Here is a 27,457-nt window from a genome sequence, read left to right as displayed (position 1 = left end):
CGTTTTACCCAAAGGTAAAGGACGTCACCGCCGAAATGGCCCGCTCCTGATACCGCCGAGTGCAGAGGCGAACCGGTATCGTTTTTACGGAAAGCTCGTCAAAGTAACGGCGCCAAGATGTTTACAGCAGCATTTCTCGGAAATGGATAAATTCTCCAGCGAGGGATCCAGCTCCGTAAAACCCATCAGTAATCTCCCTTGAAAGCAAGCAAGAGTAATAGCCAAATACCGGTGAAAACAGTAACGATGTGATAGGGAAACTTCATCTGGGACATCGAACTGGGAAAGTTAATTTATTGCGAATCTTGGCAAATCGTAAGTCAGGGTGAATCCTAAATACACCAGTCTGCAAAGCTATATTCTGGCCCAACACACCTCAGCTCAAACGCAGCCATTTTACACCACCCTAGGGAACTGAACCCCCAGCCCGCCCACTCTCCTGCCGTACGAGGAGCACTCTGCGCACAGTGGCAGTGGTGTGTGTCACACATCCTCACCTGGTGTGTGAGCCGCTCAGAGAGAATATGCAGGTTATCGCTGACCAGGTGGAACTCGTCCTGTGTCAGCGACAGACAGCAGTTGGCCGTGATGGCCAACGCCGCGCGCTGAGCCGTCAGCGAGAAAAAGTCGACGTACATCAGACAGGCAGAGATGCCGCCCTGTGGACAGAGATGGAGAAGTCAGCGGCTTCATCAGCGGCGCCACCAGTGGCAGGGTCTGCACTGACACCACCAGGAAGAGACGAAAATGGTGCAGCCGTTCCTCACATTGCCCCTACGCATAGCACCCAGCAAAAAGAGCTTATGCTTGCGGTATGAAGGCCGTGTGGATCACTGGCAAAAACAACAGGTAAGGACAACAGGTATGGGCATGGTATGGGGAATGGCTATTTAGCTAGCTAAAACGTAGGGAAGTTGGGACAAATAATGTGTGCACAGACGCAGCAGTAAGGCGAATCAAAACCGAGGCAGCTCGGCACTGGAACTAATTAACTTCAAACGGCAAAAAAAACGCACTAGGAATTGGAGAAGTTTTTAAACAGGATGTCGTTTCAAGTAATGAAATGGAGCTTCAGCTGACATACTTGGAGTTCTGAAAAAAGTTAGTCACCAGTAATGGACTGCCAGTTTCTGACACACAGAGGTCAAAATGAAAGACAGAAGCAAAATGTTAAAAAGCACGGTAGTATACACATCAGAGCACATTGGCGCACACATCTCTGCTTTCATCAGTATAACCGGCTAAATTACTGCTTTGTATGTGTCGCAGAAGCCCGATGTCGGAACCATTTGTCAGTCTATTCCGGTCCCCTTCTCTCGCCATTCGTATTCACCCCGGCTGCACTAAGGCGCTGTATCCCGCCCGTGTATCGCCGGCCAACACGCGTCACGTACATATCGACCCGTTACGATACGCATCGGTCACGCCCCAACGGGACCGAGACGCGTACCAAAACAGCAGCGTTCATCACCCGGGAGCGAGTTACCTAAGTGTGGAACTACCCAGCGCCGAGCCGGCCGGATGACGTCACACCACGGCCAGTGCCGGCGCAGCGGCAGACTGGCCGAGATCGGCATGGTCTTAACTTGGCGAAGAGGCATCGAACGCCAAACTTCTGCTGCAGCTATAAATCACATTTCATGTGTTTCTTCCATGTGTATGAGCTATTAAGTCCTTCGAATACCTAATGTGTAAGTGAGCGTACCTGCATTTAGCAGTGTGTGCTATGCTATGTGGATTGAAAACTGGGGGCACATCCGACACACTGCGCAATTGATTCCGATATTGCTTGGCTGATTCTGGTTTTGTGTCTTCGCACGAACCATTGAAAGGGAGGACGTCATTTTTAAAGGTTGTCAGGTGCACTCAAACGTTTTAATAAGCAACTACTGATTGAATTTCTGGCGAGGGGTGGTGGAATGTTCTGTTCACAAACAGGGCCTCGTCTAAGAGATTTTCACTGGGGGGGCCAGAGACTCGAGGAGCCAAACCTAGGGTACCCTCAAATTCAGTTTTCTCACCGGATTTAGGCCACTTATTTTTCATCACTGCCCTGAAAACTGATGAACTTTTTTTAACGCTAAATAAAAAGAAATATAGTAGACCATCCGACTCATGCCTCTGCACTAGCTTATAACCCCCTCACATTGCCTCACCAGACAGTAATAATGATACAAAGAATGAAACCTTAGTTTTGGACCCGCTACACCTTTTTTAAGTCGGTCATTTGTTTACGATTTCAGCCTCTCATGAATGCATTACTGTTCGTAGGAGTTCAAATTTAACGACTTATTCCCGTTTATCTAAGAACCTTGCTACCGTTATGGCTATAAGGGAGCCATCACATATTTGTATGCGCTCCTGCTCCTCTGTTCGTGCAAGGTAGAGTTAAGAACGTTGAAATCAAGGAAATCAAATATTTTCTGAGAATAATCGAGCGAAATGGACAATTGACGCCCTCGAATGACCTGAACATTGATCTTATCTTAGCAATTTATTACGACAACATCGGCTTCTAATGGGCCCCGCCGGCTTATGAGCGTCAGGTGCCGAGCTCTGATGGCCAATGCCAGCTTCTGGACCCACGTCGGCCTCTGGTAGCCCACACTAGTCTTTCCCTTCCCCAGAGACAGACCACCAGGCTGAGCTTACGATCACCCAGAATGGGAGCCTGCTTCATTACTATTAGGATCTACTCTTACCGCACACCGCGCGGTGACCGTCCAGCCAGAAGTTCGACGTCGCGTAGTGAGGACGACGATAGGTAGAAAGAAACAACAGATTGACGCCCCGAGGACAGAAACAACAGGAGAATACGTGAAAGAGAATATGCGGACATGGAGTTAGGTCGCCTGAAAACCCGAAATGTAACTATTGCTGAGCGAAAAAAGCAATGGTATCAGGTAAACAAAATAAACACGTGAAAACAGTGAGAGGTAATCGGGTATATCAATGTGCTCTGCAATGCATTGCATCCATGTTTCGTTTACGCATTTGTTTTCATGTGCACTGATGCCTTGCAGTAAAAATTCGTTTGCCTTTTCGCTTTTGCCGGCCCCCCCAGTAGTGACATTTTTACCCTGACTGGGGGGGCCAGGCCGGTGACTGCGGGGGTTTGGCCCCCCCAGTTAACATGTTAGACGAGGCCTTGTTCACAAATGAGTATCTACCTACATAGTGCCTAGCTGCATTGGCAAATAACTTGGTCGCGGTCAATTAGGCATGATTCACGATGTCCCTTATCTTTTATTAGACTTATTAAGCCCAATGTGCAACATCTGCGTCTTTTCGCGTTGCATCGGGTGGCAAATGAGAAAATCTGCCTTTTCTCCACAGCCCTCAATTCAAGAAACCGTCCTTTTCCTTATCACACCATTCCATAACATAATTTTCAAACATGGGTATCCTCCACACACAAAAAAAAACTGAAGCAGTTTCCTTCGGCTCCAATGCGCCGCTCGCCCAGGGAGACGGAAGTGTTATATTCTCGGCGGTCCAGTCTGCATTCTGCAGCACAATTAAACTTGGCGGACCCCCAGCGCACGACTGAACGATTCGTATTGTTGTGAGTGACTGTGACGACAGCAAATGAATTCACTGGTGGTTTCGGAATAATTAACAGGCGGCGCAGCCCAGTGCCTCTTACAATGAATTAGGTACAGTGGCGAATGCACTATTGCAGGGAAGAAATGGATTGAGCAGATGCCCAACCTCGCTGTATTATCAACTAAACATTAGATACGCTTTACATTTTAATCAGGCAATCATGGAAACAAACGACTTGCGAGTTGCGGCCCTTCCGCCTTACATAACTCGGCAGAATGCCCCTGAGTCGGCTAAACTACACTGCATCTCTTCAAACCCTAAGTATTTTACAATTTACCACTCAGCTATGCAACAGGCTTATAATTCACTGCTAAAGTCTCAACTCCTTTTCCCCTATCATCTTTTTGGCACCGTCAATCGCCATCTGCGCTGCCCACTGTCCAGCAAATAATCCGGCCGTCTCCAGTCCTCTGGCAGGGGCTTCCAAACTCAAGCGAACTCGCCGAATGTTCGCCATTCAATGCGCAGGATCTGTACAATTGAGTTTGAGAGCCTCTGGGTTGGCTCGGCGCGCCTGCGCTGCGCCGTTGGTCCGGCCAAGTACGCGAGTGACGTCATGCTATAAGCGTCATCCCCCGACCAAAGTCACCAATCAGAGCCCTAGAATCGACTTGTAGTTCCACACTTAGGTAACTCGCCACCCGGGACCCGCCCCGTCCGCGGTGCTTCGTTCGTCGCGTCTCACTCGGTCCGCGCCCGTAATTTGTCGCCCTTCAACGCCGCTCCGAGCAGTCAGTCGGCCGAGCAGCGGCGTTTAAAATGCGCACAGTCGCAAAAACAAGGCGGCCAGTCAAGGGCAGATACCGGCTGGCCGTTGCGCAACATCGGCTGGCCCTGAGGCGAGTGATCGGCCGGGCGCGGTGGTCGGACCCGGCGACTCCAGCTCAGAGACCGGTTGGCGGCCGGGCAGCAGAGGGGAGCGCTCGGTGCGGGGAGGGGAGGGGAAGGGACGGGTAGATACGGTGGAGAGTGGACTGTTGTCGGTCAGAGTTTATCAGGGAGGCAGCTGGTGACAGTGGTCGGGTGGGGCAAAAACGGCGGGGAAAACAGAAATAGGGAAGATACCAGCAGGCTAGCAACGGACAGGCTATCTGTGTGGAACAAACAAAAGCCACACTAATGAACACTGTACAGTGCATGTTCCCTGAACAGCAGCAGCTAGTGACCACGCAAAAAAAGCCAAAGAATCACGCAACAGCAGCACCTTTACAATACTACCGTCGCGTAATACGCAGTAAGGGCGCCACAGTGCCACATGCTACAGGTGCTCGTCGCACCGTCTCGCGTCTCCCCCACGCCCGATATCGTCAGCTCAACTCTAGGATCTTATCAGACCGACGTAACCCTGGCCGCGGACCCGAGCTCCTGAGTCCGAGTGAGACCTCAGGTGAGCAGAGCGGCTGTTCGTCCGTCCAATATCGAATCACACACGAAACACCGGCCGCCATTAGCATGTGATTTCCATCCCGGCCGACATCCTGGCTGTATCTGTCGGGGTGGACCCCCGCGCGGCGCCCAACACCGGCTCCGTCACCGGAGACGGCGCGCCTGGCTGCTGTGTGCGGCTCGGCAGTTGGCAGGGACGGACCCCGAGTTCCCAGACCTATCCATCAGGGCTGGTTTCATCAGTACAGCCTCCCCTGCCCAGCGCGCAGCCCGGCGACAGTGGTGAGCCGGTATCGGTGTCAGTGGCACCCACGGTAGTGCACGGGGTCCTTAGCTGGCTGAAGCTGATAGATGAGACGAGCGTAAAAAACGGGTCTTGCCCCAGTATGCGAACCTGAATAAATTTCCCTACAAGAATTAAGTGTCTACCATATCATCCTGCTGATATATTTAGACCCCATACAATTACGAATAATGCTCCCTAATTCCAAAGAGGCGCATCTTCAGTCAAGCTCTTCCAACAGAGCATAACCAACATCTCTGGGCATTCACCACTTTGAGTGGTTTCTTGCTATAACGGTAGCGGTCCCTCCCTCCCTCTCCCTCTCTACGAACACTCACCACTTGGAGCAGGTTCTTGCTGTGCCGACGGCTGATGAGCTCCAGCGCAGTGAGGCTCTGCTCGGCCACGTCCATGCACTGGATGACCTGCAGCTTCTGCAGCAGCACCGGCACCGCCTCGACCACGACGGCCGTGCTGCGCGGCAGCGCCTCCATCAGGTACGTCAGCGCCCGGCACGCGTGGTTCATCTGAGGAAGGGGGGGGGGGGGGTCAGTTCGGCTGCGAATGGCCGATCGAGAGGAGCGGTCAGGTCAGGCAGCTCAGACAGCGTAGGTGACGGGAACACTAGTAATTGCTGATGGGAAAGGACGGCCACAGGCGGCGTGGGAAAGACGGCGGTGGTAAACAGCAACGAAAGCAGCTGGCATACCCCGCCATGTCAGTGACAAGCCTGACGCATCAGGTGCAGAGTGTGATGAGAAGTGGGCCTTGTGGGACGAGCAGGGAGTCGGGCAGCGACTGGGCTTTGTCAAGTGCGTCACCTAAGCAATCAGAGTGGCAAACAGTGGCTGCCTTTTGCTCACACAGTTGTTCAATAGGTCAGATCCTTGTCTGTATCGATGAGTAATTCAACCGCTCAGAGTTCAGACAGCAATACATTATGCACCATCCAATTACGCCAGTGTCGGCGTAATGTCACCGTGACAGACAGGCGCGACCTCTCACTCACTCAACTCCCCACGGCGGGCACCGACGTGGACCCCTCTCCCACACACCCGCTCTACACAGTCCCACAGGGCTCCCCTATCTCCCATCCGCTCACACAGCCTGCGCTGTCATATAGGGCTCCCCACTACCACACAACAGCTCTCCACAACCACCCACGGTCGGAGCGAGTGTAATCCAGCAAAAAATCACGGCTCTGCCGGTGGCAGTCCAGGATAGAGGTCTTCCAAAACGGATATTAGTCGGTCGCTAACCAGGATATTTACGAAAGGCGACGGTAAGATGACAGAGACGGTCACAACAGACGCCCTATATCCAGCTTCAAAAGGCCAAATATGAGCCCAAGTCAGCTGTACGTTTAAATGTCAAGTAGAAAAAAGACCGAATATTTTCGTCGCTTGTTGCACATCAAGACTCTGAAAGTTGGTACTTTTGCGACTTCACTAATGGGGAAAACGTTTTACTGGATAACTGCGGGATGGCGGTGTGGTTTTTATCACACCGTGAACAGATCAGGTGACTGTTCTCCGAAGTCGCACCGTTCCAAAAATAGCCGAGCCGTGACAGGTAGAGATCATGAGATCGGCTGACGGCAGCGTTCGCCGAACTGTCCGCAGGTGGAGGCCGACAGAGCTGCCCGACTGGGAGAACTCTCCAGATCACACGAGTCCCGCAACAACCCACTCGAGGATGACGGGAAAATGCATACAGAACGAGCTGAACGGCAAGTTAGTTTTGTAGGGGCACCATATTAGTCCTGGGATTACCACCATTATTGCCAGGCAACCGTCATAAGTGAAACCTGTGCATTCCGGTAAACTTTGATCTTTTATTTTGCCCATAGAATCAACATACATATACGCTTGCTGTCGTTAAGTTTCAGATGATTATGTCATCATTGTTCAGACTAGCTCATTTATTTACATTGAAACCGATTCTCCACTTGACCAAATTTAGCATCAATCATTTTCTATCATGACTTCCCACGAACATCCCCCTGACCGCGTTCACATTTGTACATGCAGCTGTGGCACACGAAAAGGCCCCGACCATCTGTGTCGGATGAGCGATACCACAGCCATCTCCATCCACCCCCGCCCGTCCCGGCATCGCCAACAGGTGCGACCACCCACCCCGGGTACACCTGTGGTCTCTCCCAATCATCACGTCGCGCCCGGTTCCACCAAGTCCCTTCTACCCCGGTGGTCCATTGCCCGCCACTCACGGGGTTGAATTTGTGCTCCCTAGCTACTAACGATATCAACATAGGTGTGCTCTCACGGGCACCCCGATGTCAAAGCTTTGCGCGCTACCCACCCACTCAACGTCAAGGTTCTCCCCGCGACTATCAATACGAAAGTTATGGCTCCATTCCCCACTCAAAAAGTTAAAGCTGAGGTATCTCCCGACCAGTAGTTTGCCTCCGTCCAATCACGATGCCAAAGTTGTGCTTCCCTGACCAGTGGTGCCCGCGTCTCCCCAACCCAGTACCTAACACCCTCCTCCCCGTGCCCTGCCGTGCTCCCCTCGCCCACTCACGATGTCAAAGTTGTGCTCACCATGTCGAAAATGTGCTCAACCGTCCACTCACGATGTCGCAACTGTCTCCCGTCTATGTGTGCCCTCTCCTTCCCATCCAGAAGCGTCCTCCCTCCCCTGCCCAGCCGTGCTCCCCTCGTCCACTCACGCTCCCCTCGTCCACTCACGATGTCAAAGTTGTGCTCCATCTGGAGGAGGGCGATGAGCGGCGGCACCACCTGTTTAATCGGGAAGCCGGCCAGAGTCTCCTCGTTGCCCATGACCAGCAGCTGGCCCATCTCAATGACGGCCTGCAGCTGTTGTGTCTCGTCATCGGTCGCCTGCAGGCCCTGTACCAGCTGCTGGATCTTGGAGCCTGCGCGGACACACACAGACACACGGCGTAAGAAGGGAGGACGGTAGGCTTGCCGGCGACTTGGGAGGGAAAGGCGCATGACTAGAAACAAGAAGACAACAAATCAAAATGATTCCGAAGTGAATGTCCGAAAGGTTTTGATAACTATCACTGTTTGGAGAAGACTATGACTTACACAGCTGGGCTGAAAAATAACGATTTGATGATATCACAAGTCGAAAGTACAAACAAATTAATCAAAAATTGACCCGAGGCCTAACACAACAAAATGACTCAGGAATGCTTCAGCGACATCTCCAACTGGCCCAGATCAGCAAAAGTCGCGGTCCGCACGGGATCAAAAATAAACAATGCCCTTCCATGTGTCAGCAGCTGCCCAAAACAGTCAGCCCTTGTCAGCAGCCACAGCGTTCGATGGCCAAAAACCGAGCGCGGGCGGCCCATCTCGCCACTCTGGCCTCCTTGTTCACGGGGCCACGCGGCAGGGACCGGCGGCGCGCGCGGAGTTACGAAACCGGCGCGGCGCGGCGATCGAGGCGCGTTTACACAGCACCAGGCGACAAAAAAAGCCGCAGGCCGCGCGGCGCACCGGCACCCGCACGCCGGCGGGCAGCTGCAAAACACGCGCATAACTTGGCCAGCTGAGAGGCGCTGCCAAACAAACGTAGCGGCGTACGGAGCCAGCCGAGTCACTGGGGAATCTGCGTCGGATAGGACACTATCCCAGCTGTTTCACTGGGGATCTGAAAAGACTTAAGAGTCATCTCACTTGAGGTCTGTATGATACGGGTCTCAGACTGTGAGGGAAGGGAGAGGTAGGCGCGACAGCTCACAGCAGTTTGAGGTGGTGTTGCGTCGTTACTTTAGAGGTCTGTAGATGAAGTCGTTCATTGACTGTCCGTGTGGAACAGACTGGAAGCCGCAGCCGGGACAGCTGTCTGACTAACAATGAGGAAGAGGACGGACAATACATATCTATAAATATCAAGACGGAACGTCAGAGGCCATCATATTCCTTGGATCTTCGAGATTGTTTTCTATTCTTTTGATGCATTGTCACAAGGGAAACATTGACTCACAAATGTGCCACTATCATAGATATTCAAAGAACCATGTGATAGTTCGGGGCCTCATCTCTGCCGACTGATTGAGACACACGGGACATTTAATCCTTCCGTCCCGTGCGCCTGTCGCGAGTACTCACTGCTGCCCATGCTGCGGTGGAGCATCTGCTGCATGCGCGGCCCCAGCGCACCGATCAGGTGCGAAGGGATGCCGCGCGCCTCCAGCAGCGCCTGCAGGCGGCCCATGTCGCCATCCTCCTCGGCGGCAGCGCCGGCGCCCAGCAGCGCCGCCGCGCCGGCCAGGCCCGCGGCTCCAGCACCGCGCTCGGCGGCCGGCCCGCCGCCGGCCGCTCCGGCCGGGCTGGCGGCGCCGGCGGCGGCGGCAGCGGCGGCGGCGCTGCTCGAGCCGCCGGCGGCCTCATCCGCCGGCGCTCCTTCCGACGACATGGAGCCGCCCAGAGCCACCTTTCCGCCGGCCCGCGAGCCTCGCCGACCGCTGCAGGGGACACAGACGGGACACGGTCAGAACAGGTCACAGCGGACACCAGCGATAAGACACGGTTTTTGACACGGTTAGTATGAGATGAGCGTGGTCAAATCGGGTACCGATGGGGTTGGGAGGGGGGGGGGGACGTTTACACACCACACAGCTTCCGAATACAGGTCCACTTGGACAGAGACAAGCGCATGGGACACGAGCCACTAGCAAGAAGCACGCGATTAGAAAACAAACACAACCAGGCCTGGCATTTTAGGCATCCGTAAAACAAACTGAGACGCCGTGCCATCTGCACGTTACGAGTCATCCGAGTCGTTATTTCGGTAAGTGATATGCTCTGAGGTGCAGCGTCTCGGGTGGCCCGCCGCCACGACACCCGACCTCGCCTCCCGCGGCGGAATGCCTGCACGTAGCTCCGAATAGCGCGGCGTGTAATGGTAAATAATGCGGCTGTAATGACTGCGGCGCGGTTGGTAATGGCAGGGCCGGCGCAGGGCCACGCTCACAGAGACGCGCCGTGAGCCGTGCCGCGGAGCGTTGATACTGCGGGCTCCATTATCAGTACTCCCCCCCACCGACGCGTCGGTCGGGCGGACGCTATCCGTGGCGACGGAGGGAGAGGAGACACCGCTCGACGGAGTGCAGAAGGCACTGACCCAGCCTGGAGACACTGATCAGTGTAACATACGGCCGACGCTCGCTGCTCTGCTACCTGAGACCTGAGCCCAGCTCCGCAGACAAAGGCACCTGTGGTGTCGTATGCGGAATGGGCCGGTAGGAGCGGCAGACGGACCCGGTGGAAATCGAGACGCTCCCCAGGTTGCAACACGAAACCGCTGATCACCCGATCTACCTGTGCGGACCGCCTCCTACACGTACTGACACGTCCGTGGAGAGACACCGAGGAGCGGGGCGGCCGAGGGCGCACCTGACACCGAGCCGGACCGAGACCGGACGGGGTCCCTGGACCGGGACCGGATGGGACCCCGGACTGGGACCGTACGGGTCGCACACGGTTCACACACCGCCGTCAACGACCCGGTACCGCCAACACGCCTGGAGGGAGCGCTATGTTCCGCGGCCAGGCAGCTCAGTCTCAGAGGTGGGAGTGAAATACAGCGCAATCAGCCAACGCGCCGGCTGGAGTCGCGTCAGAAATGGAACGCTGAATGCAGACCCGTGTTGACTGATGTTCAACGTTGATTGAAACTGCACAGAAGACGGTTTCTGGCATTGCGATCCTTGTCCTATTTCAATGTTTATATCTCGAAGTTACCCATATCCCAGCGGCTCCTTCAGCTGCTACGAAACTCGTCCACCAGTCATGTTGCTAGGCGGAGTAGACGGTCGCCCCAAGCGGTCAACCAACTAGCACAACATACGACGGACGACGGGCGCGGTCAATGACCCCGGGCGACACCAGCCAGCCCGTAAAATGGCCACACTCGACACCACTTCCCGTTCACACACACGGCGGCAACCCAGCAGCTTCCTTTCTGTCGCCGGCATAAACACATCGCCCCAGCCCGCATCCGGCTGCTGCCCAGCACTCAGCAGAGAACGCTGGCCAGCCACAGCGGATGTCGGCAAGTCCGGTCCAAAGGTCGGCCATGCCTGGGACGCGAGGAAGTTCGCTATCAAAAGTTCACCCCCCCCCCCCCCCCCCCACCTCCCCGTTTAAATGTCGGCGGTGTGCGAGAGAGGCGCACGGCCCGAGGCTGACCTGATCAGCGCCCTGATCAGCTTCCTGGAGCGCCGTCACCGCCGACGCCGAGAGGATCAAGAACGTACCCGAGTCTATCAGCGCCGAATCCGCTCCGAGCTCAATGCCGAGCCGACGTCCCCGCTGACGACATTTCATTCATTCTAACGGCACGTCCTCAGCTCAAGTTACATTAAATAATTCTGGCGTCCATGACCCATCTTTGAGAGATTGAAGACTGAACGAAATATGAGGACTGCCTGAGTTACGCTTGACTTGACGTGCGTGAATGTTTCCCAATAATTCAGGAAAAGTCGATTCGTAAGATTTCAAAATAGTCAAACTTCTGGATAAACCACTGGACCGGAGCATACCCGATTCAAACACAGCTGTGTTACACTGTTCAATGAGCCATGACCCAGCTCCCTACAAACCAGCCTACGGCCGCGGCAACGTCACGTCACGTCGTTACCCGTCACGCGTCACGTCTCGGCCGTCCGAGGTTGGCCGCGCACTGTGCAACACGGTCACCGCCGCTGCGGCGCTTTACTCCGCCCGGATCACGTCGAGTTTCACCTCCAGAGCGGCGCTCCCCGCCGAGCGCGGCCACAAAAAGGCAACGCCAACTTCCCATGCGATGAGGAAAGTTTCATCAGCCTCCGCCAGCCGGGCGACGGAGGTGACATTTCTTTTGAGGTCATGGGGTCTGTTGATTCGCCAGCCTTCAATAAGGCGATGAGTCGCGGAAGAGAGCTGTGGGCGGTCATGAGTCCGGGTGCCGTAATGACGTGATCCATCTCCATACGGACTGAGCTGTAAACAGGCCAGACCATGCTGCATAACATGACGTCACATCACACCACAAAGACGTCACATATACGCCAGCGCCGTGGGGAGGCCGGCCTGATGCAGCCGTCAGCTCCACCGGACACCGGCGCGGCGGGCCAGCGGACTCGCCGGGCGCCGAGCACAAAGCTCGACCGACCGACCGGCGCGGTAACGGGACCGGTCGGCCGCCCGGCTCGGTCAGCCTGACCCCGCCGAGCCGTCCGAGCTCGCCTACCGTCACGGCGCCGCCCCAGGTGGGAGGGTCTTTGTTCGACCGACTCCGCCGAGAAAAATAGCGCTGACGATCGATGGAGTCCAGTGAGAGGCCCCGGCGCAGCACGGAGAGAAGCGGAAAAGGTCGCCGGCGCGCCCGGCGGTTTCCGTGCGGCGGTCAGCAGTGGCTTCCTGCGCCGCGCTTCCACGATTCAGCTCGTTAACGGAAATAATCGGCCGGGCTGAGCGCTCAGGCTGTAATCGATAATAAATGGTCCCGGCCATTTCAGACAATTCATCATCGGCAAATGAAAGGTAGCTAAATATTCACGGATGCTCGAACAATACAAATTGGCCAACAGAAATGCGCTTCAACCACTAAAACACACGCCTGCACCTACAAAAATCTTGGGCGAGGAAAAGAGTTGGCCTGACATATTTGCTCTTGTACTGTATCGGTTTCCCACCACTGCCAACCTACCCGCTAAGCAGGTCACCCCAGTGCGAGTCGGGCTGAGGGGTGCCAGTGCCACTTACGGCCGGGGTTCGGTGTCGAGAGGGCGCGCGCCGCGCGGGCCCCAGCCGGCCGGGCCGGGCCACCGACCGATAATAGTGCTGACGTGACGGATGAGCGCTCCGTCAGCTGGTCAGAGGAACAAAACAGACCGAACGAGCGGCCAAAGGACACCACACGGCCGGGACAGCGATCACAACAACACCAACGACCGGGCGAGTTGTCAGACACACGAGCCGCCGACCTATTTCTGGCCGCCCAGAACAGCGGATTTTACCGGTAGTGGTGGCGATCGCATGGCTTCCCTCGCTCACGCGAGTAGCGTATCGGTCACGTGACCTGACACAGTGCCAAGCCAGGCCCTCGGCCCAATGGAACGTGACCAAATACGGGGGAAAACGCGTCACACGGCCTGCACACGCACGCCAGGGGACGCCAGTAAAAGGACCGGCAGGTGGAGGCTCGGGCATCGCTTTGTGATGGCTAGATACTCTGTGGCCGATCGCCCCTCTATGACGGCTCGTCGCTGGCTCTACAGTGGCTCCTCTATGGCGCTGTGGTGACGAGACTCCGGTCCCTGGCTCTACGGCGCGGTGGCTGGCTCGTCCCTGGCTCCGTGAGACTCGTTCTGCGCCGTCTCCACAGCGTCCCTCCCATCATCAGCGTTCGGCGCGGCAGAACAAAGGCTGCCGCCGCCGCCGGTCGGCCGCCCACGCCGGCGCACACGCAGGCCGCGCCGTCAGTGAGCGACCCGGCGCGGTCCGGCGGTCCGACCGGGATCGATGGCGGCCGGGGCACAACGCCGCCGCCGCCGCCAGCACAGCGTCCGTCACCTGGCCGCCGGCCCGATCAGCTGATTTGAGCACAAAGAGCCGACTGGTAGTGGTACCGGCGGCGGCCGTGGCCTCGGCCGGCGGCGCGGCGCTGGCCGGGTACCGTTCCAGCCCGGTCGACCGGGCAGTCAGCTGGGTGACCAGGTGCGCCGAGCGCCGCCGCAGCTGTGTTACCATCACCGCCGTACCTGCCGCCGCCGTCCGCACACAGTTCTGTCTCAGCCGGCGCAGCTGGTGTGCGACTGAGCAGTAATAAGCGGCCGACCGTGGTGGCACGAGTGTCATCACCTGGTCGGCCGACCTCGCACGGCGTCCCGTCCTGTCCCGTCCGCCCGGCCGGCGCCGCAGCTGGGGCGGGTGCGTCGGCACCACGGTCCATGGTTTTGCTGCTGACTAAAGCCTGCTGAGAATGGTGGCGTCGTTAGTGACTGACGAGTCCCACTGTCAGACACAGCTCTTCCAGGGACACCCCCGCTGCCGTCATCGGCGCCGTCTCGGGCCTGCGTCTACCGTCGCGGCACGGCGTCCCACGAGGGGAAGCGCCAGCACCCAGCCGGACATGAGACGCGCTGCCGGGGGTCTGACAAATCCGTGCCCTCCCAGAGGCACGTGGCGCCGTCCACGGGGTCCAGCCGGACCCACGTGGCCACCGCAGGTCCTCCATCCCCCACCGAGCCGCCACCGGGCTCCTCAGCGCTCCCGGACAGAAAATCATCTCCCGAGAAATAGCGCTGGCCGAGCGCGGCCCGCTCAGCGAGCATGCAATTTCAGTTCGGCGCCACTGAAAATAGCGCTCCGGCCAATGACGCATTAGCATTCTTGGCACATGGCTGGGACCACGTTCGGCAAGATGGCCTGCTCCGTCAGATCGGACCGGGAAGACGGCTCAGTCGCTCCCACGGGCCTGCCGTGTCTGGCTTGAAGAGAAAATAACCACGGCGTCCATATCTGTCAAATGTGATGTCTGTGATTCGGATCGATCACACAGGCCAAGGTAAAAATGAACGAGTGGGTTCAGGGTTCTTTCGTAAGAACAAACTGAAAACCATATGTTTCCTCTCAAACAGCACATAATCTCAGCTGTCAATTTGAAATGCAAAACAGAAAAGAGGTCACTCCATCCCGGCAAATACTGCCGAAATAAAGCAGCGACACCATACATCTATAAACAGATCCTATGTAGGAGGCGCCACGCGAAACAAACAGTGGCCATCCTCTGCGCACACCCATCCTCTGCAAAACTCTTCGGTCATCATTCGGCCGCCAATTCAGCCCGCAGACAGACAGGGCCAGGGCGACGAGGCTGTTTTCCTGCCGCCGCTCTGACGTCAAGGCGAGCTGCCATAATCGCCGTGTCGCGTCCGTCGCGTGACGTACCGGCCTGGCAACGGCAAATGAGCCTCGATCGCGGCCCGGGCCGACCCCGGACAGCCGTGAACCCGGCACTCGGCAAACCACAGCAGAGTTCGTGGAATCGGGTGGGCCCGACGTACCCGGCGTCATCGGATATCATTGGGGATGCTGTGAACCCACGTGCATCCACTGGGACTGATGAGGACCCACGTGGATATTGACGGACAGCCTTAGACCCAACATGGCCCAGACACCGCGTTGATCGCTGAAGACCACCACAGACGCCGTAATTGCGGCATGGATGAAGGGTTGAGGTCTGTCTGGTAAATCGGCGGCGGCCGCAGCGACAGAGGACCGATGGGAGTGCCATCAGGGAGCCATCATCAATCACCAGTATCGCTGTGAACGGGACCGCCGGGCGGCGGCGGGGGGGGGGGGGCGTAGGGGACGGGAAGGGGTGAGGGCGGCAGCGGTCAACCACCCGCCACATGGAGCGAACCCACGCCTGACGTTAGACAAGCCCACATGCTACATTATGCAAACTGTGAGACAGCATGAACGTGACACTATCAGTTTAGGTGGGCCACGTCTCACATGGCGCGTTTGTAGGTGCCCGAGGCGGGTCTGAGTCTGTGCCGGTCACTGCCTGGCGCCGGTCGGCCCTGTCTGCCAGTCCGGCAGCACCCGGGCCAGTCCGTGTGAGGCGGCCCGTCGCTGGGAGCCCGTCTGCAGCCGGCGCCAGGCGGCCCTCGCGTGCGACCTCGCCGCACCGTCAGCGGCGGCCCGGCGCGACCTTTGGGCCGACCCGGCGACCCAGCGCGGCGGCCGGCCCGTCTTCCGGGTCAGCCGGGGAGCGCCGGCCCGACACTCGACGGCGAGTCTCAGGGACAGACGGACCACGAACTAGAAGGCAAGGGTCAGTAGCCAGACGGACACCGGCGATAGGTCCCTCAATCAAACCGACCTGAGCAGGGGATAGGGGTCCGTCATCAGACCACCGGACCTGAGGCCACCGCGGGGGTCGGTCCGTCATCAGACGGTCCCCCAGTGGCGAGAATCAGCCATCAGTCGGACCGAACCGTCTCGGCGGGTGGTGCCAGCTGGCGCCGTCGCCGCGCCGCTCGTCCGCCACCTTCAACTCGTTCCAGCGCCGGGTCCAGGGCCAGGCCGGCTATCTCAGTCGAGTCGGGGCGGTCCGGTTGCAGGGCAGTGGCCGGCGGAGAGCGCCCTCCGGCCAGCCGGCCGACACAACAGACCGGTCCGCAGCCGACCGGCCGGCCACCAGTCCGGTCTAATCACGTTGCCCGGCGACTGCCGCCGTGTCAGGTCTATATCCGTCTGGAGGGTTCGGACTTCGGAGGCGCCCCCGAGTGCAGCGGGTATACCACTCAGCAGTCGGCAGTCACAGCGGTTAGGAGCGGTCGGGGCGCAGGGTACGCGGCACGGAACGGTACCAGGCTCAGTGCGCGGCACGGCAGCACAAGGACGACTGGCCTGGACGCACGCGCGGCTGTGCTAACAGCCCAGCAACGGACAGAGACAGCGACAAACAGCAGAGCTCGTGCGCCGCCGCAGGACCGCCGCAGACTGCAGTTCAGAGTACCGCCGGCACTCAGACAGAGACCGGCGACCAGCGGCCACCGGGCCACGGTCGGGGGTCAAACACGGAGCATTGAGCAAGCCTTACTAATAGCCGGCGACAAGCAACCGCCCAATCTGCAGCGATAGCTCACTCGGCAGCCAGTGCTCCCGGTGACAGCGCCCCGGGCCATTCGGTAGCGTCTGTCGCCGCCGCAGCACGCCAGGGTCACTGCTCTATCAAGGCCGCGTCGTCGCCTGCCGCGTCAGCCGACCAGCCAGCTGGCCGACCGACCAGCCACAGACAACCCACGAGACATCAGAGTGCTCGAGTGCCGCCCCAGAGTCCCACGCGAGTGCCGGGGTCTGTTTTTGCTCGCGCCGGACGCGGGGCCGGCGGCGTTATCTCGGTCGGGCTGGAAGGATCGATAGCGACAGGGCTGCGTCGTCGCGGCACGCACAGATATCCCTCCCCTCCCCACCCTTCCCCCCTGGCACAGCTGAGTGCGACACCGCACACCACACCACAGGACTGACACCTGGCCAGCGTCGCGCCGGCAGAGAGGTGATACCGGCCCAGCTGCGTCCACAGCAGGCAGGCGGACCCGGAAGCGAAAGAGGTAGTAAAGAAGGGAGCACAGGCGGCGGAAGAGAGAGAGAGAGAGAGAGAGAGAGAGAGAGAGAGAGAGAGAGAGAGAGAGAGAGAGAGAGAGAGAGAGAGAGAGAGAGAGGAGACATCAGGGTAGATAGGGAAGCAAAAAGGAGCGGCGGCTGGACTCTCAGCCGTGGGAGTCCGACCGAGCCATGTCCGGGGACGTGCGACAGGGACAGGACGGAGGGCGGCCCCGCACGCGACCGGACCAGTCACGCGGCTTGGTCTCCAAGGACCGTGCACCAGACAGCACCAGCCGAACGCTTCTGATCAGCGCAGGCCGGCAGAGAACACCAACACGACTCAGGTTCAGCGTTCAGCGCCAGCTCACCTCGACCCGACCTGCCATCACTGGCTGCCAATGGCGGCCCGTGAATACCAGCCTAGCCTAGCGCAGTGCCGCTCCTACCTTTTTTTCCTGCAGCGCAGTGCTCCGCCTGGCCGCTGGTGGCGGCACCGGTGCGTCACGCCTGAGAGAGGCCGTGACGTTACAGCACGGCCCGGGACGCTGCACTGGCGTCGTCACGGCGCGGTCGGCCGGCCGGGAATCACCCGAGTTCACTGCCTCTGACACACACCACCCCCGCTAACACTGACGCCGGGCGCCGCCCGGGTCACTGCCGGCGTCCGCGACCGCGCACTGAACACTACACCCAATGATTCGGCACTGCCGCCGCTCCCTCCCCTCCCCTGTCCCCGAGCATCACCCCCGCCGGCCCCGGCGACAGCAGACCCCCTATCGGGCCGGGCCGCGGTGCGCACCCCTTCCCAAATCCATCCCGGTTTCGTCCGCGGACCTCCCCGCACTCACAACACTCCTACCCTACCAGAGGGACTCCTACCAGGACCGAGAACCCGAGCTAGGGACGTCACGGGCACGGATGGCACGGGCACGGACGGCACGGCATGGGATGGGACGCTGGGAGCAGGAGAGAAGCACACGGTGGTCGGCTAGCCGCGAGCGATGCCAGCCAGGCACCCGGCCAGCCGAGCTGTCAACAATTCTGGGAGCCATCCACGGCCGGAGACGTATCAACACAACCGGCCTCGCCGGCTGGCCGAGGGGTGGCAGTCCGACCGACAGGCAATGACTGAAGAGACGAGATTGAACTCCACACGCGTGACGACGGCAGGCAGCAACGGAGACGGATTGATTCTGCTGCTGTTGGCAACGGGCACGCAGCTCGAGAGCTTTTTCAAACGGATGTCCCAAGAGACCAGAATCCAATCTCGTTGGCAACTGTTAATAAGATTTGTCAAGTGAAGTTCTAAGAAGTTCGAGCCAAACGTTGTTAACAACTGACGTGCTGATCACAGGCTTTATCAAGTAAATTCCCGAGAAACGATTGCCATCATGATCAAGTCAATTTGGTGAACTATCAACTGAATAGTTCCTGGCAGGGCAACAGCACAAAGGCGCCTTGATACTGCGAACGCTCTGATGACGGGAAGACTCCTGAATATGCCAGCAGTTTTTACACACACACACACACACAATGTTTATTAAGGAACCAAACATACATAAGAAATAAAGCATAATCAATGAAACATACAGTACAATAATTAACAACATAAGCGTGATAGCAGAGTGGTGCAAAAGCGCAATCGCTTGACTCGAGGCACCACTCTGAAACATAAGATAAAACATGTGAAACAACCGCCGCCGCCGCTGGCCAGTCGCTCATGAGCGGTAAATTTTGATGGTTCCAACAGCCGCCTAGCTCACGGGATCGCATGATGAAATTTTGAATAAATCAATTGATTACTTCGAAAATCTGCTTGTTTTAGTTAAAAAGGTTTGGAAGATGTATGCCATATCACGACTGCCCTCGCCACTCAAGAATTTCCGGTCAGGTGAATAGTTTGCAAAATTCTCTCCGAGAATACGAGAAGCGTTATCGATTAGTTCTTTTCTTTGGGCATCATAATTTTGGCAGAATAGTACGTAGTGACGCAGCTGCCGGACATTGGTCACGTGACCACATTTTCCGTTTGACCTTGAGTTGGCACCAGATTTTGTCGACAGACGTGGCGCAGCTTATTTTACTGCATTATTTTATATGCTAAATATTTAGACTGCAGTGGTAAATGATGCCGTGCAAATAATATTGAATCATCGGTGACATAGTTACCATTGATACTTGAATAGCATCAATAAACTGCAATTAATCTATTATTACTCTTCCATTGATTTTATTGTGTTTGCAGGCATAGGTAGAAAGTAGAAACTGAAGAGCTGAGCCTGCAGCTTACAGTTGTTCTATACAGTTAGCGGCGGAACACCTTCAATTAATGGGTTGGGGGGCACTGCCGACTTTCGGTCCGATTCTTTCCATGCAACGCCGATAGGGCTAATGTTAAAATGCCAAAATTAAAGGGGGCACGGTGCCCCGGTGCCCTCCCCGTTCCGCCGCCTATGGTTCTATAACCCTTAATGCATAAATCAATGCTACTGAGGGCTGCAACTTTGTTTCACTTATCTTTAATAACTGATGCCCTACCTTCATCTGTCATGATCTGTAAGAATCTTGCATCAATCATCACAAGACTTTTTAGTTTTTTTTTACATACCTACGCCCCAGCCACGAGAGTGGGCGGGTACGACTCCCTCGCCCTAATTGAGCTAGCCTCGCGGGAAAAACAAGCATGTATGCCGTTACGGGACCGGGGACGCAGCGATTGATGCACGGTTAAAAAGTCTCAGGTCAACTGGTGGCCTCTGAGGGTCAGGTCAAGTGCCCCGAGGGCCAAAATACGATTTCGGGTTTTGAGAAATAACATTGCCAAAAAACGGCGCAGAGTTGCGATTTTAGTACCATCATGTTTGTCATGCTCCGGTACGTCAAAATGGTTCATTTTTGTTTGGGTGGGGTCAACATAAGGTGTTCACATCGGGTCAAAGCCAGGTCAGAGGCACTCAGGTAACGAACTTGGTCGGAGGAGGTTATGTCGTATATCATTCGATTCGGTAGGTCTTCCCGAGTCTATTGACGACTTTTCCGACTTGCCAGTTCAATTTTATCAGGAGTTATTGACGAAAAAACTTGTGACCTTTGTGACGCAAAAGTGAAGCATTGGACATTGCAAGGATTGCATGAAATTGCGATTCCATGTGCTTGAGCTAGGTTTAGATCAGTCTCGGCGTCAAAATTACGGTTTCCATATTTTCCCCATTGACTTGTAATGGTGACGTCACGCGATCGGCCTGACCTCATGTGACCTCTAGGAGAAATCCGAGATATACAAGTTTTGAGACTCCTAGAGGATACTAGGTCCTGTAAGTATCATCTCGCTGTGACAGCTCCTCTGGCACCGAGGGCATTGCGAAGTTTCGGTATTTTGGGACTGTTGCAGAGGTTCACGTGTGACGTCATAAGTCAGTGATCTGACCTGAGACGGAAATGCAATTGGTTTCCAAAGATGCGTATGGAAGCAAAGATAAGGTGTGCCAAATAGCAGCCCTCTAGCTGTAAGGTGTTTTGAGCTATCGCCAAAAGTCGTGAGTGGAGCGCTACTAACTCCTCCGGTCGGCCGCCGGGGGTTAGGAGGCGTGCAGGGTATCGGAAAACCACCTGGTACTTTGCGAATTTTGCCGATAAAAATACGTTTCTTATGCCGACTTATAGCCAAAAGACTACTGAATCTCAAACCAGTCGTATCCTTGCACTAAATGGCTTGGTTTAGACACGATAGGTCTGAAAAGAAAAGGTCCCATGTATTCTCTATGGGCGCCGCAAGGCCGTTGGCACCAGAGTTTCGGGAAGTGCCCTCGCCACAACCGCACGTGCAGATTTGGTCACGTGACCAAGCGCATTTGCCGCCACTGTATTTATATACACTGTGGTAGTGACGTACATCTTCTTTGAAATGACCACAAGAACATTCAGGCGTATCTGTTTTGTTTATTTGAAATAGATGTGAGTTTAAGCAAGACATATCAGTTCTTAATCGGGTATGTAAAATATTTCCGGTCTTAGAGCCAATTTTGTAGTAGTCTGGGGGTTTGGGCACCCCTAGTCGCTGAAGGATTTCTTTTTTGAAGTTCTGCTATCCGTCCTCCCCTCACAGAAACCGGCATCATAGTCGCTGGGCCCGGCGGCAGGTGAGGAGCACAGCGCCGAACGGTGCGGGTTTTCCGAACCGGCCGGCTGACGCGGCAGCCCGTGTGTTCTTCACACGCCCTCCGTCCGCCGCTGGACCCGGCATGGCGCAGGGGCGGCTGGCGGAGAGGTATAAGGGAGGCAGGGCGGCCGGAGCGAGGGGAGCCACTCACCGCTCCCGTGCTTGATCGATAGTATGTGGCAGGCCGCGTCACGGCCACATCACGAGCCGTGACGCGTGCATCTGTTTGGTGACGCAGGGCGCGGAAAGACGGAGACGGAGAGCACACCTGATGCAATGACTAATCAGTACAAACAGAAGGGGAAATCAGACAACCAGCGCGGTCCCAGACACAGACACCGTCTCTGCTACACCGCGCGCCGCTGGCCTCACGTCGTGAACGGGTTCGGGCCGCTCTCGTCACGTCCGCCCTCTCTCCGCTCTCTCCGGCCCGGCAACAGGCGGCCGGAGCGGCGCCGAGCCCGAGAGGCCGGCCGCCCAGATTCGAGTGGCGCCGCGCTCCCACGGCCGCCCGGCCAACAAAGAGCCGACGGAGGCCACAGCCGGGTTGGCCCGGCCGCGGCGTCAGGCGCCCGTGCACGGCAGTCGCGGGAGAACAAACTCACCTCTTGAAGAAGAGCTCGCTGAAGAACATCCGTGCAGTGTTGGAGGCGCTACAGCGCCATTCCCGTCGGTCGGTCACTGGGCACACTCACACGCACTGGCCGAGCGGCTGTGGCGGAGCACCGGTCGCTCGCTCGGTCCGACCGACCTCTGCGGGTCGCTCCGCTCACCCCGCACTGCTCTGCGCGCACCGCCCGTCGGCGCCGACACTCTGCCGTCGCGCGCGACGTACCACCTGCTCTCAGCGCCGCGCCGTCAGCGACTGAGCGTCCGGCCGAGTCGGTGGCCGCCGACGGCCGAGCTGCGCCACGGCCGGCAGGCGGCAGCAGCGCTCGGCCCGACCGGCAGCGGCGGCGGCGGCGGCGAGGGCGGCTGCCGATCAGCTGACGCCACGGGGGCGGTCAATAGCCGTGCTGCGCTGCCGCCGCCGCCGCTACCTGCCGCTGGTCGCGACGCGACGCGGCCCGCCCGGTCGATGGCAAACACTGGGCCAGCGGCGGCGTGCGACGCTGCTCTGACGCGGCGCGTCATCAGGACTCCCTGCTGGGAGAGGTGGTGCCTCTGGCCGGCTCTGTCAGCCGACACTCGACAGGTGGGCTGTCGACGGGGCCACAGGTGGCAGCCGGTGGCCGTCTCCCACACCGACCGCAGCGAGCTGCAGCACCCCACGACCCCGGGCCGAGATACGCCCGAGACGGGCCGTCACATCGGCGGCCAACGGCGCAACAAGGCCCCGATAGGCGCCACTGAAACCCCGCAGCACCTGAGCGGCACATAAAACCCGGTCGGGCCTGCCCGCGACCGTTTATTGGCGCTGATTGTCGAGCTCGTCAGCGGCGAACGGTGCAATCTTATCCCGCTCGGCACCGAGCCGCGGCCGGGCGGATAAGAACGGCACAGGGTAAACCAGCCCGAGTGGGACCCAGCAGACCGGCCGCCCCTGGCCGCCAGATTTACCAGGAAAGCCGGCGGCGGCCAAAACTGGACGGTCTGCGCCAGCGCGGTACAGGTAGACCAGTCGCGGCCGCGGGCCGTGATTTATGAGAGGATGATGAGAACTGGATAAAGCGGTCCACGACAACGGACTGACCCACAAGACTGAGCAGCAAGATTAGCCAAAGCTTTAGTCGTGGTCAAGAAGACAAGGTCTCGGTAATGTGCCCAAGAACGATAAAGGTTAATCCACGTAACCCATCTAAATCAGTCACCAATTAAAGCCAAACAGCCAGCGATCAAAAATTACTCAGTCACGGAATTTTACTTCTGTGGACACCAAAGCCCCAGTTACATAATTGGGCCGACCTCTTTCAGTCTCACTACGAGCAGACACATGGACATAGCAGATACGGAGAGACACGGAAACACACACTCCGTATGTCAGTCCACCACCCGTCCGTTTTTAGCAGCACGCGTCCAGCAGCGTCCCAGTCCGGTCGCCTTCCTGCCTGGTTCGGTCGGCCAGCCGGACTGCACCGGACGCCCGCGGACAGCCGCACCGTTGCTCTGCACAGCTCCCGGCGGCAGCGTCCAGTTACGGTTATTAGCCGCGCCCCACGGCGCCCTGCGGGGGACCCTGGCTAGGATCCATGTTGCTACGTCCTGGGGCGCTGTCCGGCGCTGACAGTGAACCAAAAAGCCTTCGAGTACCAGCGGTACCTGGCAACAAACATCTCACTGGTGGAGGTTGGAACCAAACAGAAGCTGCCCAAGTCGAGTCACTGACCCGGACTATGCTGGAGCGAGCATTGGACCCGAGTTGCAGTTTGCACTGAACCGAGCAGTTGGCCTGTATACGACTGCACCAGGCCATCACTTCTATGGTCTGATTCGCGTGTCGGTTTGGCCTTCCTTATACTGCGTCAACGAAGCCCGCTGCGCATCGCCCCTCCCCCCCTCCCATCACTATAACGTGTTTAGGCGTATCGTGGTTGTACTTACCGTGCCTTGCCCCATCATGTCGTTCCGTGCCGGTCTAGACCCAGCCCGCGGGCGCCAATCAACACGGCAGTGCGGTGGCACTATCAGCCGTCGACGGGCCGGATAACGGCCAGAGGGGGACGAGCGGGCGACACCGGGCTGCCAGCCGGTACCGCAGCCAGGACACCGGGCGACACAGGTGACACCGGGCCAACAAACTGCACCCAGCCCAGCACACCAGGCGACACGGACCAGGCACAGGGGACACAGGCGACATCGCCGACAAGTGCAATTGCACAGTGCACAGCTCAGCAGCATGCACATCCACTGGCCAGCTTACAAAGTGCCCAACGCCACAATAGGAGCTCGGGGAAACGGATAGTGAGTGAAGTCGGACAATAACCAAAACTCTGCGTCAAATGGTCAGCAGCGTGCATGACCAGAAACAGTGAGCAACTTGCCAAGTACCTAACGGCACAATCAGGACTCGAAGAAACGGATAGTGTGTAAGTAAAACTGCGTCAAACGGTCATCAGTGCTAACGGCGGGCGATCCAAGCGAGGCAAAGTCCACAGAAAATGCATGTTGGCCGCCAGAGAAGGCCCGATCGGACCTCGCAAAAAGCGCCGGTCATAGTAAATAAATGAGACAATGCCGGTCGGCTGTTCAGGATGCAGAATGGATACGTGCACAATGAAGGGCGTGCTCGCCGAAGGAGGCTTCATTGTGTTTTTGACACTATGAATGGTAAATTACAGCAACTTGGCACGGTAGACTTAATTGATTTAAACACAATGCTATAGACACTAGTGGGGATATTATATACATAAAAACAATCAAGATATGAGATAAGTCGGAATGCTTCTGCTTCTTAACATTGCAGTGTATGTATTGCATGAGAATATCTACATTCTACATGCTAACTAGCCAAAAAGACGAGAATGGGTATCAATCGACGCAGGCATTGCATTTGCATTTAGCAAGGAAAAAGTATTTCAGCTCAAAACGTGACTTGATATGCACATAACTGTAGCCTAAAACTGGATTTAGAACAATGCATACAGTAGATTTTCAGGCGCCAGACAGACACGGAGCACACCACATGAAAGTCATCACGAAGGGACGCGCATTTTGTTACATAACCGACTCACAAATACCTATTCACCATGACAGAGTCCCCATTTACCTTTTTTGTTTCTCGGCATACAACTCAACCAACCATTCTAATGGTCTATTAGCAGTGACGAACATTCCGTATTATAAGGAGATGGTGGCTCAGTGACCACCTGCTGGCCGCGTCGCTGCCCCTCCCCTCCGCCCCTCCGCCCTGCCATATAGCCTACGGTGCGGAGCATCGCCAACATATCACCCGCGTCACACGGCGCAGAAGGGCACGCTAGTATCGGAAGTTCAAACCTCACGGCGTAGAAGAGCCCTGCTAGAATGCTACCAATGACGCAACGTGTGCTCAAATAGCTGACATCAGTTCTGCACCCGAGGTGAACACATTGACAATAACCAGCCACCCAGCCTAAAAACATCCTGCTGTGGGATCAAAGGCACTGTGTGTGATCTCTCGGCAATATCGCCGGAGTCGCTGATTCAGGATCTTTCGTTAGCGTCAGCTTGTCTGCAACTATTGACTGCAGTGCACGTAGGTCGGTGCGGCCCGGAGCCGGGTTTTTGCTCGTTCTCTGTCTCCGCGAGTCTGGCATTGCCGCGGCGGCTGCAGCTCGGCCGGGGTTCAAGGCCGGGCCGTGACGCCGTACTTGGACAAACCACGGCCGGTCGAACCCGAGCGACCACACACACCACGGCCACTCACACCAGCCCGGCTGGCTCGAGGAGGGACGTCCGGTCAGAGGCGTAAGATATCGCGGTCAGAGCAGGCGTGCACGCAAAACGTCTCGTGGTCAGCGGCTGAGCGCCACGCCAAGGGTCGCGACGTGGAGGCTGGCACGAGCCGAGGGAGGGCACGAGACGCCACGGGACGGGTAGTGCCCATGGCTTGTTCCGCAGTACCCCATGACTGCCACGCCTGGAGTCCACAATGTCAGTGTGCTGTGACGCCACTTCTTATCACACTCTTAACGGACTGGTGTCCGGAGGCCCCACACTGCGCAGGACACTCACAGCCGTGGGTCAAAGAACAGGAAGTCGGGGCCGATACTGAGTCACAGTTGAGCCACCACAGAGCCGTGTTTGCGGCCGTCCGCGGGTCACAGAGACCACAGACATTGTCCAGGTGTGATGACGCGGCTAGGAAGACTCCCGGTCTGCCACCTGGTCCACGCCAAGGTCAGGCGACGACCCATCATGACACAGCTGGGGTAGTCATAGAATGACGACACAGCCGCCTTGGTGATAGGGGTGAGCGTTCCCGACGGAGCAGCTTCGCCTTGAGGTTAAGTTAAATAAATCAATGTAAATAAGGCACGCTCTGCACCTTAACAGCAATGCGAATTGCGATACACGTAACCTTAGCATGCCAGCTGATATGGCGATGCTGAGATTTGGGAACAAAGACGCCACCAGGGGACCCGAACAGACACCATATGCCATCTGGTATATATCGGGCGCTGTCATAACGCCTGAACTCTTATCTTGCACACTTCGAACCCATGTCCATTACAAACAGCATTCATCCAGGACGCACGACCAAAGTTCGTGACGAGCATATCAGATACCGTGCACCCTCTACCCTCCGCAGTCCACAGTGTTCCGCAAGTCTTTCCGCAACTCATTTACGAAAAACGATGCAGAAACTTTTACCCCACGCCAAACAAACCCTACAATCTACATCTCTAGCTAACATTGGATATAAATAAATACATAACTACCCACCAGGAATAGACTCATGGAAATCCCACCGCCGCTCCCCCACTCCCAGTAGCGGCGGAACACTTTCAATTAAGGGGGGGGGGGGTGGCACTGCCGACTTTTGGTCCCATTCTTTCCATGCAACGCCCATAGGGCTAATGTTAAATGCCAAAATCAAAGGTGGGCACGGTGCCCCGATGCCCTCCCCGTTCCGCCGCCTATGCCAACTCCCCATCCCCGGCATCCCTCCCCACTGCCCCGCTGAACCCCATCGCCCCGCACTGCACCACCACCAGCCTTCCACTGTAGTCTCGAGATACCACCGTCACGACTAACAGGACCCACGAGTCTCCATCAAACCGGCCGTCGGCTCACAGTGCACTCCATAGAGCGAGGACGGTACATCGATCCTCGGGCCGGGAGGGGGTATTACAGCCGGCAGTACATACAGCCGTGACAGCAGCTCTGAGGTCAGGGACGACCAGCACAGACAGCATCGCTCACGATGACACGACGTGGACGTCCGTCCGTGCACAGAGATGGTATGCACTAGGCAATGCATATTGTAATCGAATAACCAATGAC

At 57.1% G+C, this 27,457-nt stretch overlaps 1 protein-coding gene across 3 annotated transcripts in view; it reads right to left on the bottom strand.

The window, feature by feature from the left end:
* The window catches only part of LOC122368926 (E3 ubiquitin-protein ligase TRIP12-like), an 82,742-nt gene that overhangs the window by 37,549 nt on the left and 17,736 nt on the right, over window positions 1-27,457 (bottom strand). For 2 of the 3 annotated variants that reach the window (XM_043343248.1, XM_043343249.1), the window contains exons 6-9: window positions 9,379-9,734; window positions 7,987-8,174; window positions 5,614-5,802; window positions 498-659 (exon numbers count right to left, since the gene is read on the bottom strand). In XM_043343248.1, the coding sequence (XP_043199183.1) occupies window positions 498-659; window positions 5,614-5,802; window positions 7,987-8,174; window positions 9,379-9,734 (895 nt within the window). Of the gene's footprint in view, window positions 1-497; window positions 660-5,613; window positions 5,803-7,986; window positions 8,175-9,378; window positions 9,735-22,137; window positions 22,272-27,457 lie in introns of those variants that run through there. The other variant, XM_043343250.1, reaches the window with a different exon arrangement.

The sequence above is a fragment of the Amphibalanus amphitrite genome, unplaced genomic scaffold, assembly GCF_019059575.1.
Source record: "Amphibalanus amphitrite isolate SeventyFive unplaced genomic scaffold, NRLGWU_Aamphi_draft 000990F_arrow, whole genome shotgun sequence".
NCBI lineage: Eukaryota > Metazoa > Arthropoda > Thecostraca > Balanomorpha > Balanidae > Amphibalanus > Amphibalanus amphitrite.
The sequence above is the reverse complement of the archived record's forward strand: the minus strand, read 5'-3'. Positions and strand labels throughout refer to the sequence as shown.